The sequence below is a fragment of the Hyalella azteca genome, unplaced genomic scaffold, assembly GCF_000764305.2.
Source record: "Hyalella azteca isolate HAZT.00-mixed unplaced genomic scaffold, Hazt_2.0.2 contig16457, whole genome shotgun sequence".
Lineage (NCBI taxonomy): Eukaryota > Metazoa > Arthropoda > Malacostraca > Amphipoda > Hyalellidae > Hyalella > Hyalella azteca.
Genome location: NW_025946280.1, coordinates 80,646 through 95,810, shown reverse-complemented (window position 1 = coordinate 95,810; position 15,165 = coordinate 80,646). Strand labels below are relative to the sequence as shown.

Below are 15,165 nucleotides of genomic sequence, written 5' to 3'. Positions count from 1 at the left end.
ATAGCGGGGTTTCTCAGGCAAGCGAGTTCCCGCAATGAAATTTCAATTCATGTTCAAAAAGAATTAGGCAAGCATTACACGACCAAATAGAGGGGGTTACAGCGAAGTGGACACGACTCGTGTTGGAAAGGCTCGGTGCTAAATGGATTTAGACATTTTTTTATAAAATGAAGTCTGCTTCGAGCTGAGGGCGAGCAGTGTGGTGAAACTCTCATGCCGGTGCATGTGTTATCAGAGTAGGCATCAAAGATTTGCACATTTAGATTTCGAAACAATATATACTGCGGCACGCAAATGGGAAATTTTTCTACAAATTTCAGAGAGCAATTAAATGCAAGTATTTTTCCCAGTTATTCAAAGCACCAACTGCACGATTTTATGTTACTACGTAAAATTTTAATTTTTTTTCTTCAAGCATACAAAATAGTTGAATAAAAAATGAAATTGGTATAAATCTGTGCCTGAATCAATTGAGTTCTAATTCTTAAACCATATTTGCAACAACTGCAATTGATTGTCCGTCGATTGAAAAAATACTTTTAAAATTGTACAAGAAAGTTTTCTAAATAGCTGTGTTCAGCATACCATCCCGCTCACTTTGCTATCAGGGCCCATACAAGGCCGCAATTAAAGAGGAATAGATACTTCAAGGAGCTAAACGGTCCTCTTGGCCGATATTTACTGTATAAATTTTATGCCTGGTAACTTATAAGCTTTTAAAGGGCAGATTATTCAAATCAAACATGTTCAAGGTTATAAAAATTAGCTCAACTGATCACGAGTTTAAAATACTTTAATCTAAGTTTGAGCGACTTTAATCTCGCGACAATTTCAGTCAGATTTCACCTTTTCCGCAAATTCTCTGCTTTTGGGGCAAATTAAATATATTTTAACAGGCAGATATTGAAGCAATGAACGAAGCTATAAGAAGTCCCTGCGAATTGCTTTGCTTGAAGCTTCAATTCCTGTTATCTGTAATTCAGCCGCTATTACCAGCAGGAAGAAAATTTTCTAGCTCGAGCCCTTCAGTTATGAAAGATTAATGCGGCCATCGTGATTATGACCTTACTGCTACTTAATTGTTTTATATTGTTAGATAATAGTCAATTATTAATTTTTCTGCCTCAGTAAAATCGAAAGGATTACTGTACTTGGCAATTTAGTTGCCGAAATTCAGCGTCTGAATGAAAAATTCATAGTTGGCCCAGGACGGCGTGGCGTGGCTGCGCTACAGGCAGTCGTAACAGGTAACAAAATATCAGGTAATACGTGACTTAAAATAAGGATAAAACTGAAATAAATGCCTGCCAATATAAATGTACACAGTGATACATTTGGTGCTGTGAAGCTAGCCACAAACACCCAGTGATTAAAGGGCATCGAAATGAAAGTGTGAAAATACCGCAATTTTGCAAGATCCCGATGAAAATCCCTGAGTCATGCTTTATGCCCAGTGAAGGAGAGTCAGAGAAAAAACATTGGAATCTCAGACAAATTAAAATAAGAGTTACAGCTTTGACACTAAGCCTCGACCTACTGGCAGGAAAATATTGAAGGAAGCCTTCGCAATATCGAAAGTTTCAGAATTTATATCTGACTTTATTGCATAGGCCATAGGTGATCAGAAAATTGCAATATGTTAGAAATCTTCAAAAAATTATATGTATCACAAATTAAATGAATACAAATGAAAACTAAATGTCATAATTTTTATCTTGCATATAAGATAAGAATATCGGCAAAACCACTGAAGGTATAGAAAAAAAGCATTAAAAGATCGAGGATAGCAATCACGAATACATTCTGACGCCAAACTTGACAGTGCCTAGACTTTCGCTAGCGTCAATTACGCGCATATTTCGGCCGCTGGATTGACGATGCCGGGGATGCTGGCGCTGTGAAGAGCGACGTGTGTGATGGAGCGGAGAGAACGGCCCACGCGGGTCAACTAAAGGGAAAAAACCAACCCTTTCCTTTCCCACTGCAAGAAAGTTTCGCAGGAAAGGAGGTATTCAGTTACGAGACGCAGTTAGGTAAGCAATAGATCAATAAACTAACCATTTTCTTGCACACTATAGGTAAGTTCCTCAGAATAGGGACATGCACTGACAAGAAGTAGGCGGGTCAGCAAAAGAGAGAACAATTAACTTATTTTCTTCCAAATACCTAAGAGTTCCATTAGAAAAAAGCTTTTGGTTATCAGACGTAGTAGGGTCAACTATAATGGAGATGAACCAACATTTTCTTTCGCACTGCAGGAATGTTCCTTTGATAAGGGATACGAAATTCCGATGAATACTCCAACAGAATTTAAGACAAGCACATCACGAGAAAAGTAAAAATTAACCAACTAACTGATGAACATGACATAAAGGATCGATCAATAAACATACCGAACAAAGTAATAGATTTTGCATTTCCAAAAAAATTATGGCAAGCTCAGGGAAATAGATAACTTGGTCATTCAACATTTAAAATTTCTGTCAAGTTTAAGATGCATTAATCACAGCCGTCTCCAGGCTTCGAATTGCTCTAATATTTTCTACTGTTTTTCATTCAAATTCATTTAAAATTTTGCATAGTAAAGATGTTATAAAATAATTAAATATGGCATAAGTAATATGACATATGTTTCGTGCTTCGAGTTTCCATTCCGGCAGCCATTCACAAGTTATAAATGACGCTTTACATGCGAGATGTGAGCACCGTAATGTTGTGTAATAAGATAAGCATCTACGGAGCGTTGCAGTCACTGGATCTCCGCTACAATGCATTGTCGACAAGTTTCGCTGGAACTTCGATGAGCTCATAAAAAAATCACGACTCATTTAATTTAATGATGTGATAATAAATAAACCTGTTCTTTGTACGAGTAAACGCTAAATTTATTATTCGAAATTGATTCAAAATGTTGATAGGGTAACGTGGGGCAGCGCGCCCCCCACTTTTTTTAAACTAAATTTTTGACGAAGTTTTAATTGATACGAGGTGGTTCTTTGTTTTGTTTAAAGGTGCAAATAATGAGGAATGTATGATGTGAATTAGACGCTTATAGAGTTATTCAATTTTTAATGAAACACTATTTTGTAAAAAGTGTCAAAATGGGCCCATTGCCCCACCCTAGGGGCAATGGGCCCATGGGCTTGGGGCAAGGCGCCCACGCTTGGTCCCTTTACCACAATTGCATATTTTTCGTTTAAAAATGATAAAACAACACTTTACAGTTAAAAATAAGAAAAATGTAATAAAAAATATGACATTCATCCATATATTAACAACTCAAAAATCATATCCATAACTTGAAAAAAATATACTCTTGGCTTGAAAAATCTATCACTGACGTGAAGAAAAATATTTCATTGACATAACATTATATATCCTTGACTTGAAAAAGATATCTTTGCGATAAAAAATTCGTCCTTGACATGAAAAAATGTATCCTTGACTAGAAAAAATATATTTAGTTGATCAGAAAAAAACTTCGTTCCAGTTTCGTCCATAATCCAGATATTATGTGCAGAGAATTCGTACCTAATCGTGATTTCAGCCAACACCATAAAAACTCTCATCAACTTTTGGCTCATTGGTGTTGACTGAAATCAACTTTTGGCAAGGCAAGAGTCAATAACTCGAAAAGTGGTCATAAATACGCATAACTAGAAACTAAACCTGCTGCCTTGAGGCGGCAAATAAAAAAATCATTCAATATGAAGTGTAATTTGTAATTCAAAAGCTTGTCATAGTTTTGAAAAGGTCATTGAGACAAATCTAATGATGTATAATACAAGACTTCACCATGGGCGCTTTGCCCCGTGACACGCGTGGGCCCGTTGCCCCCACTAGGTATCATTTCAATTTATGTTGTGTCAACATTTTATTTTAAAAGCTAATAGTCTAAACTTGGTCTCAAAATTATCCCTATAAATATTACTTTGAAAAAATAATTCAAAGTAATTTCAAAATCTTCATCTATAGTAATGGAAAAAAACTTTATTTAGCGGCAAAAAAATTTTTATCTGGACTAAAACAGTTATTCGCAAAGAACTTAATAACGCAAACATTTAGCAAAACGTAAATCCGTACACTTCATCACAGTGAAACTGTCGACCGGCGGTAGAGAACACGGACCAATATCTGCCATACTTAGCGAGAAACCCGCTATGGGCCCGTGACCCGCAGTGGGCTCGCTGCCCCATGTTACCCTAATTGAAGATGTTGTGTCTCTGTAAGTCTAATTTAAATTTAAATTGTAATTTATACCTAAGAAAAAACCACAAGATAATCCTACTAAGAGGTACTCTAGAAGAGAAAGAATAAATCTAAAATGGATCAGTACAATAATAGTGAATCGTGGCATTATTCGGCCTAGACAAAACAGTGATCATTTATGGCATAAAAAATTTCGAGGGCAAGAATTTTAGTTACAATAAAATTCTTTTAAAAAACTTAAATTTTTTTTCAACTAAAATTCTTGAAGACTTTTAGTTACACTAAAATTATTTGGAAAGTTTGCATGTGAGGCCAGTAAGCTGTTATAGCCATAAAAAATGCGTATGTAAGTCATCAATAAAGGGGAGATTACTCGGTTTGATTTCCTAATCAATTATGCCGGCTTTGTGATTTAATTTAGACAGTGAAATTATGAGCTTCATTAGAATAAACTTGTAAAGTTCCTTCTTTCAAATATGTTGAAAGAAAAATAAACGTAAACTGTGAGCAAAGTATTTGAATTACTTATAAAATTACAAGCAATATTTTTATGTGTTTATAATACATTCATTCATGCCTCGATGCCAAGGTTAAAGTACGAGGCTATCCTTGGCAGTGACATGCATGTCTTCTTGCTTTACAATTGCACATTCTCGCCATGATATAGAATTGCACCATCAGCGTGCAGGAAATTCTTTCTAGTGTCTTCCGTCACAACTTTTTGGCATGCAATGTTCGCAGTTGAGTGTCTGCCATTTATCTTTACTGCACCGCTTAATAACTACTTACATAAATAAATTACTGAAGGCTTAATTACAGCAGCCACAGAACTCAGTGTCACGCTGCGCTACCAGTCGAAAATTGCCGCTAACCACGAGCCATGAGAAACACGGATACGTGACTAAATCCCGAGTTTCGTATTCAGGATACTGGATACGAGCTCGAATCTTTATTAATGCATTCGTTGACAACAACGAGGCAAAGTCCTGACACACAAAGACTTATAACAGATAACAGACGTGAGATTAGTTCATTTAGAGCTTCGCAATAATTAAACATAACCTCGTTGACAACGAGGCAAAGTCCTGCTACCAAAAGACTTATAACAGACGTGTGATTAGTTCATTTAGACCTTCGCAATAATTAAAGATAACCTTGTTGACAACAACGAGGCAAATACCTGACACCTTTAAGATTTATAACTGACGTGTGATTAGTTCATTCAGAACTCCGCTTCTATTTAATATTACCTCGTCGCGCGTTCGGCTTGTGTATAACTCAATGCGTGTTTGGAACACCGTCACGGAACTGCATTCTGGCACCGGAAGGCAGTGACAATGAACGCAACCCTCAACTCTGTTTATTAGAGACAATGTGCCTCATCAGATGAGCTTCACGAGTCAGGTTTAGACTCTGAGGCAGATCAGTCCGTAGCATTTATTGTGGTATTCTTTTTTTGTCGTGAAGATAAGTTTTCAATTACTAATAGTAAAAATATTTTGTCTGTACCTACGAGAGCAATGCGGAAGTTATTATTGAATTATTACCACATGGTAAATTACATGAAGCATCAATATTCTGACGATGAATAGAAATTCCACTGTGTCAGATCACATAGATATTCAACATATTTTTTTCTGATTAAATCTAATATTGATGATGTTTGAGTCAACTTCATTCCAACCTTGCTTCAAAAGCGCGTACAAAATTTTGCAATGAAATTTTACTTGAATTATAAATGTTCCTAAAATATCAGAGGTTATTTTTGTAGACAAATCGTACAATGTAAGCTTCTAACATCCTGGAATTTTATTGCAATTGCAGGAATATTAATTAAATGCACTTGGATCTAACTGTTATTTCGATATATTTTCAATCACTAATATTAATTATATGGAGCTGACACTTTGCCCCAGTCACGCAACGGTCTGATGCTAAATAATAAAATGTAAAGACCTCGCAGCAAAAATCTTGCCTCGAACTCAAGGAAACAGGAAATTTATACATGAATATCATGACGCATCGTAATTCATTTGTCAGGATTTAGCGCCACGAAATATGACAGTGACAAACATTTTCAGGAAGAGCTGATATGAACTGGCGGTAAAGTCATGTCGCTTAGCTGCCCTTATTAATCAAGTATCTTATTCTCAGATTTTAGCAAGTAATTGTTCCCTGAAAATGTGTAGTTATACTAATCACGTTACTTGTTATCACTTATTAAGAAGTAATTGTTCCCTAAAAATGCGTAGTTATACTAATCAAGTACCGTGTTATCACTTATTAAGAAATAATTGTTCCTTAAAAATGCGTAGTTATACTAATCAAGTACCGTGTTATCACTTATTAAAAAGTTATTGTTCCCTAAAAATGCGTAGTTATACCAATCAAGTAACTTATTATCACTTATTAACAGGTAATTGTTCCCTGGAAATTGTAATGCATTTATTCCCTCAGCAAATATTGCAAATGGCGAGTAAAGAGCATATGTGATTGATTTTTTCAATAAAATAACTGATTAAATAGAACAGTTAATCATGAATTATAACTACTATCATCAACGACGTCAACTGGAAAACCAGTTATTGTTATTGCTCCGCAGTAGTTATTGCTTCACTAATAAAGTCATTGCCTCCTATGTGCAGAATAATTTTTTGCAATACAACAATCAAAGAATAGAATATTAATTTAATAAATAATATAAGAAGAGGTATAACTGGAACGAGAGCGAGAAAATAATGACATGGAGTGATAAGATCAGCCTAGGGCTATGAACTTGGAGACGGCGGCTGCAAAGATGCAGTTCGACTCGTAAAATTCTGACCTTTTCTCAGACACGTTTACCCTCTTAGCGAGGGGCGTGGAGGATCAAAAACTGACGAGGGCATGAGACATTGTGTGAATTTAGGCTCCGCGTAATTTTTTCAGGCTTTGTGCCGAAACAATAATATATCTTTATTTATACCTAACCTAAACTACAAAAACATGGATATAAACTCATATGTTCCTCTTAAATATTATTCTAACTAATTTTCACGCTATATAATATCAAACAAATATTAATTTAACGGGTTTGTAAATGATTTGTTGGAATTGTTAGGCTAAACGTTAAAATGTCTAGCGACTTCACTCCACCAAACTTACATTTCAGTTTTTTTGTTCTAGTTCTACCAGGCATTCGAAGTTCCGGAAGCCTGCTCAATATTCCGTATAGCCAAACTGAATCTTTTGTCATAAAAATATTCAAATTTATACAATGGATGCCGTTATTCCCTTGTGCATAGAGTTAATCGAGTTAAATTTAGAACTCATTATAACAGCTTTAAAAGCGTGCTTTCGAACTGAAAAAAATTTAAGGTTGTTTCTGATCTCATAGCTTTGAAACATCCGGACAAATGCAACTCATAAAAAAATAACAATAAACCAAGATAACAAACACAATAAATCAATATGCTAATCACCCGTGGAGCATCGTTATTGTTACGACATAACGCATCGTACGTATCGACATCAGCTCGGTCTGTACATACTTTCGGCCTCAAGTAATTCGACTGATATTTTCTGCTTTATTGAATACTGAAAGTAACAACTTATTCTCCCATCGCAAACATTTCTTTGGCATAAAAATTTATCCTCGTTTCCTGAAAGCGACATTGGTCTACAAAGATCTACTTCGATATTGTGAATAATTATTCTTTGTGTAAAATCCCTAGGGAATGGCAAGATTAGAGCTGATTAACGCGAGGTGACCTTAGCCTTACAATCATTGTATGGGTGAACGAGATTCCGCCTTCAAGAAGTGGCACGCTGCGATCAAAAGTAGTGCATTTCAAAGTTACATTTTCTGTGAGATGTTAACGAAATTAGACGTTGAGAAAATTGAGTTTGAAAAATTGTATCATTTATGCCTATAAATTTTGAACTTAACACGATGAAAATTAGAAACTTTTTAATGATGGTTATAATAAAATATTATGATTGCGCAGCAGCCACTCAAAAGGAATCGTAAAACAAAAATTTCAGTTAAGCACAAAGCCAATTTTACAGCATATAGTAGTCGCATTTGAGGCTCGTTAAACTTGAATCCAGAGATGAACCAATCTTGTCACCATAAAAAAGCGGATAAAGAAGGAAGCCAAACACGGCGGCAAAAACTGCCGAACTTGACATTCGTAGCCAATCCTTGGCCGAATGCAACTCTGGTTTCCCTTGGGTGCAGCCATGATCACTAATCGAAACTTCTTGTTATTTAGATTCTTAAGCGTATATCCAGTGATAACTGGAGGCTGAAAGCAATATGCAGAACTCGTTCTTCAATGAATTAAACAAAACGAGAGTTAAGAACCAACAAAGATACAGACTATTTTTTAAACGCATTCTATTATATAAATAGTGCAATTCATCCTCGTTAATCTTCTTGGCCGCTCATAGCACGCAAGAATTGACCCATTTATTACATAAACAAATATATTACCAATCTAAGCATCAGTTAAATCAAACTATTCTAAAATTATTTGTTCAAGTGATCACACTATTTAAATAGCGCTAGAAGTCTAGCGTTACTCGTTACTCGATGCGGTAGGAGTCATGTAGGGCGGGGCAGAGACATTTGTTTATTTAGCCAGCAGCGCGTGTTAACTGCAAAGAATAAACCTGCTTGAGCCAACCAGCCCGGCGTCTAGAAAGGGAAAGTGGACGCTCATGTTCCAAGTAAATATCCGTTACGAAATAATGATTATTGGCTGAATAATTAAAAGGCAGATATTTGCAGAAAAATTTGGTAAATCGTGCTTTGTACGCGTGCAACTGTGAACTCAGACTCGATATGCTACTGATAAAATCTTTAGATACGGAAAACCATGGAGATAAAAAATCTATGTGAGATGAAAAATAGATTCTATTTATAAGCATAATATTTCCATAGTAATATTTCCGTCCATCAAGCACCTGAATATGACGCTGTAGAGTGTTCATATTTTCTAGTATTAATATCAACGTCATCGTGCAGTATGTAAATATTCCAACATGTTACTCGCATTTTGTGGGAATCAATATATTATTATTTTATTTTATTATAGTATTTTTTACTAATTATACCTGCAATCGTTCACACAATGCGTTGTTCATAAGCTGTGACCACCTGTTTGACATTTACTTTAATGTTTAGCAGCAATTATAGAAGTATTTTCAGTTATAAATAAATAAGATAAAAATGAGCTTTGATCGATTAGTAAAAGATTATAATAAGATACAAACGTATCAGTTTGTTGTGCACCAACATAAATGTTGTACTTTAAGAATAATACATCAACGAGTTTGAGTACGTTGGGCGTCGCCGAGATGGTCCGACGTAAGCGATTTCTCCTCCCTTTTTTCTGTAATAAATTCACGTGGATGGGCCTTCAGCTCACGTTAACGAACACAGAGCAGTCCGAAATTCATATATAACTCCTAAATACCACAAACTCTTTAGAATCAATAATGGCGTACGGATGAAATATCTCTGGGTGCTTATTATATACTATGAGTTAGGAAATTTAATATGATGCATATCAAAAGTAAAGTAAACATTGAAGAATCAGGTAGGTACACGTAATGTAATGAAGCGTTTTCTTTTCCATGCTTAAAAAGATTTCAAATGGAATTTAAAAATGAATTTTGCAGGTATAAAATATATCAACGCTAATAATCGCTGTTAATGTTGCTAGTTTGCTCCGGGCTTCTTCAAAACGAACATTCGAAAGGCATCATTAATAGTTCGATTTTCTTGTCAAAAAAATTTTCAAAAAATCGTATGTACCTCTAAGAAACGCTGCGGGCGATGATATAAAATGGGCAAAATTGGCTTAGGTTTTGTACCGCGGATGCAAAACTGAATGGCAACCTAAAAAATGCTGGTGACATAGGGCGCTGCTAGTTGGCATGGAGACCAATGGCGGCACGTAGAGCACGCAACAATTATCGTTAACCAAATTTAGAGCCTGCAACCGAATTGTTCGCTCTGAAAAATATAATGCGTATTGTAATATATCTTGGCAAGAAAAGATAAAAAAAACATAATCATTATCTCGAGTATTGTTAAAAGATTGAAATTTAACTACACTCTTACCTGGCGAGACAACTTTTCCAACACAAAATGAGACAGTAGCCCGCAAGACGCAAAAGTTTTGCGTTTAAATAAAACATTACACAGCCGGACACTTTAAAAATAAAAAGTTGCTCGTCTTAGATGTGCATATTAAACAAATTTACTAATTTATCTTACCTCATATTTCGGCCAAAATTTTTCCTTTGAAGATAAAATTTAAAATGATAAAATTAAAGCATGCAAGAAGCTCGCAGGCATTTGCAAAGGCCACTTACCGAATGCCACAAGAAAATTACAGGTAAAAACTATACAAGCGCATACGAACAGAAACTCGTAAACTATAAGGAGGATCGAGTTCCGCTTACCAAAAATACTAGTACCTGATGTAAATACCGTGTTATTAAAATTAAAAAACTTGAATTTTAATAGAAACTTATATTATTATTTGTGAGTTCATGCGTTTGAATTTATTTATATAATTTAAAGCTTTTCAGCTTGAAAAAGCAAGTCGAAAACAGCAAGCAATTGTACAAGTTTCTGCCGACAACAAATATACATAAAACATGAAATACAATAGACCGTATTTATAAAACAACATGCCACGGAGGTCGTGCAAGTAGTGCAGGGGCAGGGCTGCGATGCAGGTATAAAAACTGGAGCAGGTATAGGGTATGAATCGAAGATGGGCATACCGAGACGCGGCCCCATACTGAGATGCCTGCTGATTGCACGAGTCACAAGGTCATCTTTATGATGCTTGCTGTGTGCAAATCAGTCATTGGTGACAAATTAAACTCATGGCTTTTTATTTTATTTTTGAATGAAACGGAAATTAGTTTCATTGATACGGAATGGAAATTAGTCTTATGAATAGGTGGAACTATGTCTTGCAGGAAGATTTATAGCAAATTTATCCAGACATGAAATTTATCCAGACCGTATTTAGAGCAAATTTATCCAGACATGAAGCGAGCATGTCCAGCGTGAAATAATTTTCAGCTGGAAGACCTGTCGCCAGAGAAAACAGGAGTATAAGGGGAGAAATTCTGAAGTGTGTTTTAGGACACAAGTGACGATATGAGCAGGATAAATTGAAAATTAACTATGAATTTTTGAAAGTTACTCAGATTCCTCTTAGGGAAATTTACAAGAAAATAATTTTAATAAAAATTATAGCAAAACAATTTCTTCAGTGAAGAAAAAATAATGGCATTTCATTGTACTAATTCAAGTTTTTTTAGAATTATTGAGAAACATATTGCTACTCAAGTACAATTACATTAAAGTCTTACGGGAGAAATTATCTCCTCTGTGTTCTGAATTGAAAATGTTAAAATTATTTATCCCTGTCTATTTGAAAAGGCAAGTACTCAGCTGAGTCACATTTATCTTAATGAAACAACATGAGCATTTATAATTGTCTAATAATGCATTTATATTTGATTTTGGGTGTACAGCGACAGTTTATAATTTTATCAAATTATCTTAGTCACTCGCTGCGTTTTAATTTATTGTGAGAATTATAGTTGGATATTCTCCGTGAAAATTTATCTCTGAAGGAAATTATGGTAAGCAGTTGATGCCACGTAAAGCGATTTTTTAACGATCAATGTTTTTTATGACAGACCTTTAATAAAAGCGATTTAATGAAGAGAAAAATTTTCGAGACAAGTCAGAAAAGGTATTAAGGTAGAACAAAAAATCTTTTCCTTATTCGAATGATACAAATTAGCAAAAAAAACTTACAGGATGGCCGCATGTAATGCGTTTAAGATGATCGAGTTATAACCTCTCACTTGCTAACGGAATTACTTCCCATCTTTATTTGGCTAAGGTAAAGATAAAATATGTTAAATTTTGAATAGATAGGTTAGAAAAAGCTGAGAAGTTTGAGAAATTTATGGGAACATACTAACCACCTAAAAATCATGATTGTGTGTTAAACGGAAAATGTTATCTAATTTTCAAAATACCGTACTCACCCTGCCAGATTTTTAAAACTCAGTACAAAAGGAGAGATACAATAACTAACAAATGTCGAAAATTAAACAATATCCATTGATGCCAGAATTATTGCAGTTCTATGGCACATTTACTCAGAGGAAGAAGCGCTGAGTAACCTTTAGCAACCGAGTGCCCAGAAACAATGTACAGTTACAGCGCAGGGTGACCGAAGCATTAGAGACGACGTCTGTCGCTACCAATCTCAGAGACATACCAAGAGAATTGCTCAATATATAGAAAATAATTCCTTAAAAATAATAAAACCAGCAATTAAATTGAACGCGCTGCGGCCCAAAATAAGATTATCTTTTGCAGTTGAGGAGCATGAGCGTTAAGACAATGAACAATTTGTAAGTTTATTAGATTCAAGAAACCTGATATTATCAATAGTGAGAAATGAAAACATGAAATGTCAAAAGGAAGATAGCAAAAATACTCTATGAGGCTCATTGAGTCGTCCCATGGTACATGAGTAGTAAAACTAAGGTTACAACACAGGTTTGCAGAGAAAAACACGGCAAAAAAGCTCCACAAATCCCATTAAGCTGATTCGTTATTTATAACACAACAGAACTTTAAGCAAGCACCAAGCGTCCCGTTAAAACTGTTAGGCACAACAATACGTTCAATCCAAAGCACTTCAAATCCAGCAATAACGAAGCGATGTACGGCGACTCCTCGAGATCCACAGAAGAAGCGTATTCCTTATCTGTATATTATTAGACAAAGACTCTCCGAATAGGTCACAGCACGCGCGAGAGCACCCTAGATTCACCCACCAGCAACAGCAGTTTCATGTTGACAGCGTGAGAGTCAAACGTTTACTGTGGCGTTCCGTGACCCTGCATCAGCTTTTATAGTCCCGGGACCGTGGCACCTGACCGAGAGCAACTCGAGCGCTGATTGGTCCACGGGCCGGTCAGTGCCAATGCTTAGAATTCATTGCTCTCGTCAGATTGGCTCTTCGCAAGAGGGCAATAAGTAGAGCAATATTTACAAGTAATTCTAGCTCCTTGTTCTGAACATGCTAAGGTGTCAGAATGTCAGAGAAATAATAAGTATTCGCTTACAGTTTTTCCAAGGTAATTATGCAGGCATTGGCTTGCTCTTGATCTCTTCATAGTTGAGGTCGAGATCGAGAAAAATCAAAGGGCATACCAGGACAAGATATGCGAATATTAATGTCGTTAAACGCAATAAAAACAAGCTGTTTGAATATTGAAAACTATAGTGTTAGAGTACCGAAATAGCTGAAATATTTTTTAATCTTGTCTCTCAAAAATAAAGAAAATTATCCGAAACAATACACATTTTCCAGTGCGCATTGTTGTACTTCTGATTTTTTTAAACGAATTTTAATGTTTTAAAATCAATGTTAGAATTATTACCTTCCATCAACTCATCACCTATTCATCTAAGTTTGGCCAGCAAGTTCAACTTGAATTTATGAAAAATTCATTCTTTTCTTAGTGAATATTGATTTTTGAGGAATCAATGGGAAAACCTGCCAGGTTATAATATTAGTGCGAATTTAGATATAAATTTTATAGTTAACATCCAATACATCGATCTGTAGATTCTAAAACGCTAGTTAATTTCTTCATGAGATCCCAATTATTTTTAAGTAACTAAATTTCTATGTTATGATCAACCCAAAAGGATTACTAATTAAGATTTCCTTTCTACAGTCGGAATCGGTTTTTCATCATCAAGCACGCAGACTACTTCATCGATGCAAGTCAGAAATTGTATTTGAGTTTAAAATCATTCGAGTATACAATATGGCAACTCAGTTTAAATCCGCATACGAATCTTATTCTTAATTCTCAAAAAATGCACCTCAGCTAAAGCAATGAGAACTTAAATTCTTGCGCTGACAAACGTGAAATCTTAGGATGAACTCTCGGCCCACCGCAATTCATACCATAAATTACCAGGCACTAACCTGGTCAAAAGCACTTTATGGTCTTGGATGAAGGGTTGCCGCCGCTGCCATATCCTAAGATCCAATCGTTATGAAAGGAAAGCACGAAATGTTGCGGACGCTTGCCGAGTAGCGAAATTCTGAGGTGAGCATCACTTTTCGGCGAACTGTTAGGTGATGCAGCAAGAAATGGACATGACTATAAGACAAAAGTGTGTGGTGATGCAGCAAAATGTAAGCAGCACCATAAGGCAAAAACGTGACGTGATGCAGCATGCGATGATTATCATCACCCTGAGGTGAAATTATGTGGTAATGCAGCAAAATGTGAGCAGAACCATAAGGCGAAAATGTGAGATGAAGCAGCATGAGGTGGGCATCACCACAAAACGAAACTATGAGGTGATGCAGCAAAAGTTGAGCATCACCACAAAACCAAACTATGAGGTGATGCAGCAAAAGGCGAGCATCACCATAAGGCGAAACTGTGAGGTGAGCATCACCATAAGGGAAAATTGTCTGGTGAAGCAGCAAAAGGCGAGCATCACCACGAGGCGAGAAGGCCACGTCAAAGGTCGCAAGTCACGAGAGTGAGAACTTTGCTCGAAATGTATCTGGATTACTTCAGGATAAGTTCAAATAAAACAAGGGCCCGTGGGATAAGCTTGGAATTTTTTAGACACACAAAGGGAAATGTTACTAGTTTGTGACATGCCTTGTAAAAAGTTGGTTTATTAGGACAGTTAACAGTGAACTCGTCGTCTAATATGACTTCTAGATAACGTACTTTGCTTTCATTTATCGGGGCTAATAGAAGCGCAAAGGACAGTCTTCATCAAAAATATTCTCTTCTCTACTCTATTCTGTTTGTCATAATTCTATGATATGCTAGATTTTATCAGCTCGCTCAAAAAGTCCAATGCATTCTTTGCAATATTTT

General features: G+C 35.8%; 1 protein-coding gene across 1 annotated transcript in view; it reads right to left on the bottom strand.

Annotated features, from left to right (window-relative positions):
• The window catches only part of LOC108680089 (myb-like protein A), a 42,298-nt gene extending 29,184 nt beyond the window's left edge, over nt 1-13,114 (bottom strand). The window contains exon 1 of the mRNA XM_018168851.2: nt 13,081-13,114. Coding sequence (XP_018024340.1) covers nt 13,081-13,098 — 18 coding nt within the window. The 5' untranslated portion in view covers nt 13,099-13,114. The remainder of the gene's footprint in view (nt 1-13,080) is intronic.
• Between the last annotated feature and the right edge of the window lie 2,051 nt (nt 13,115-15,165).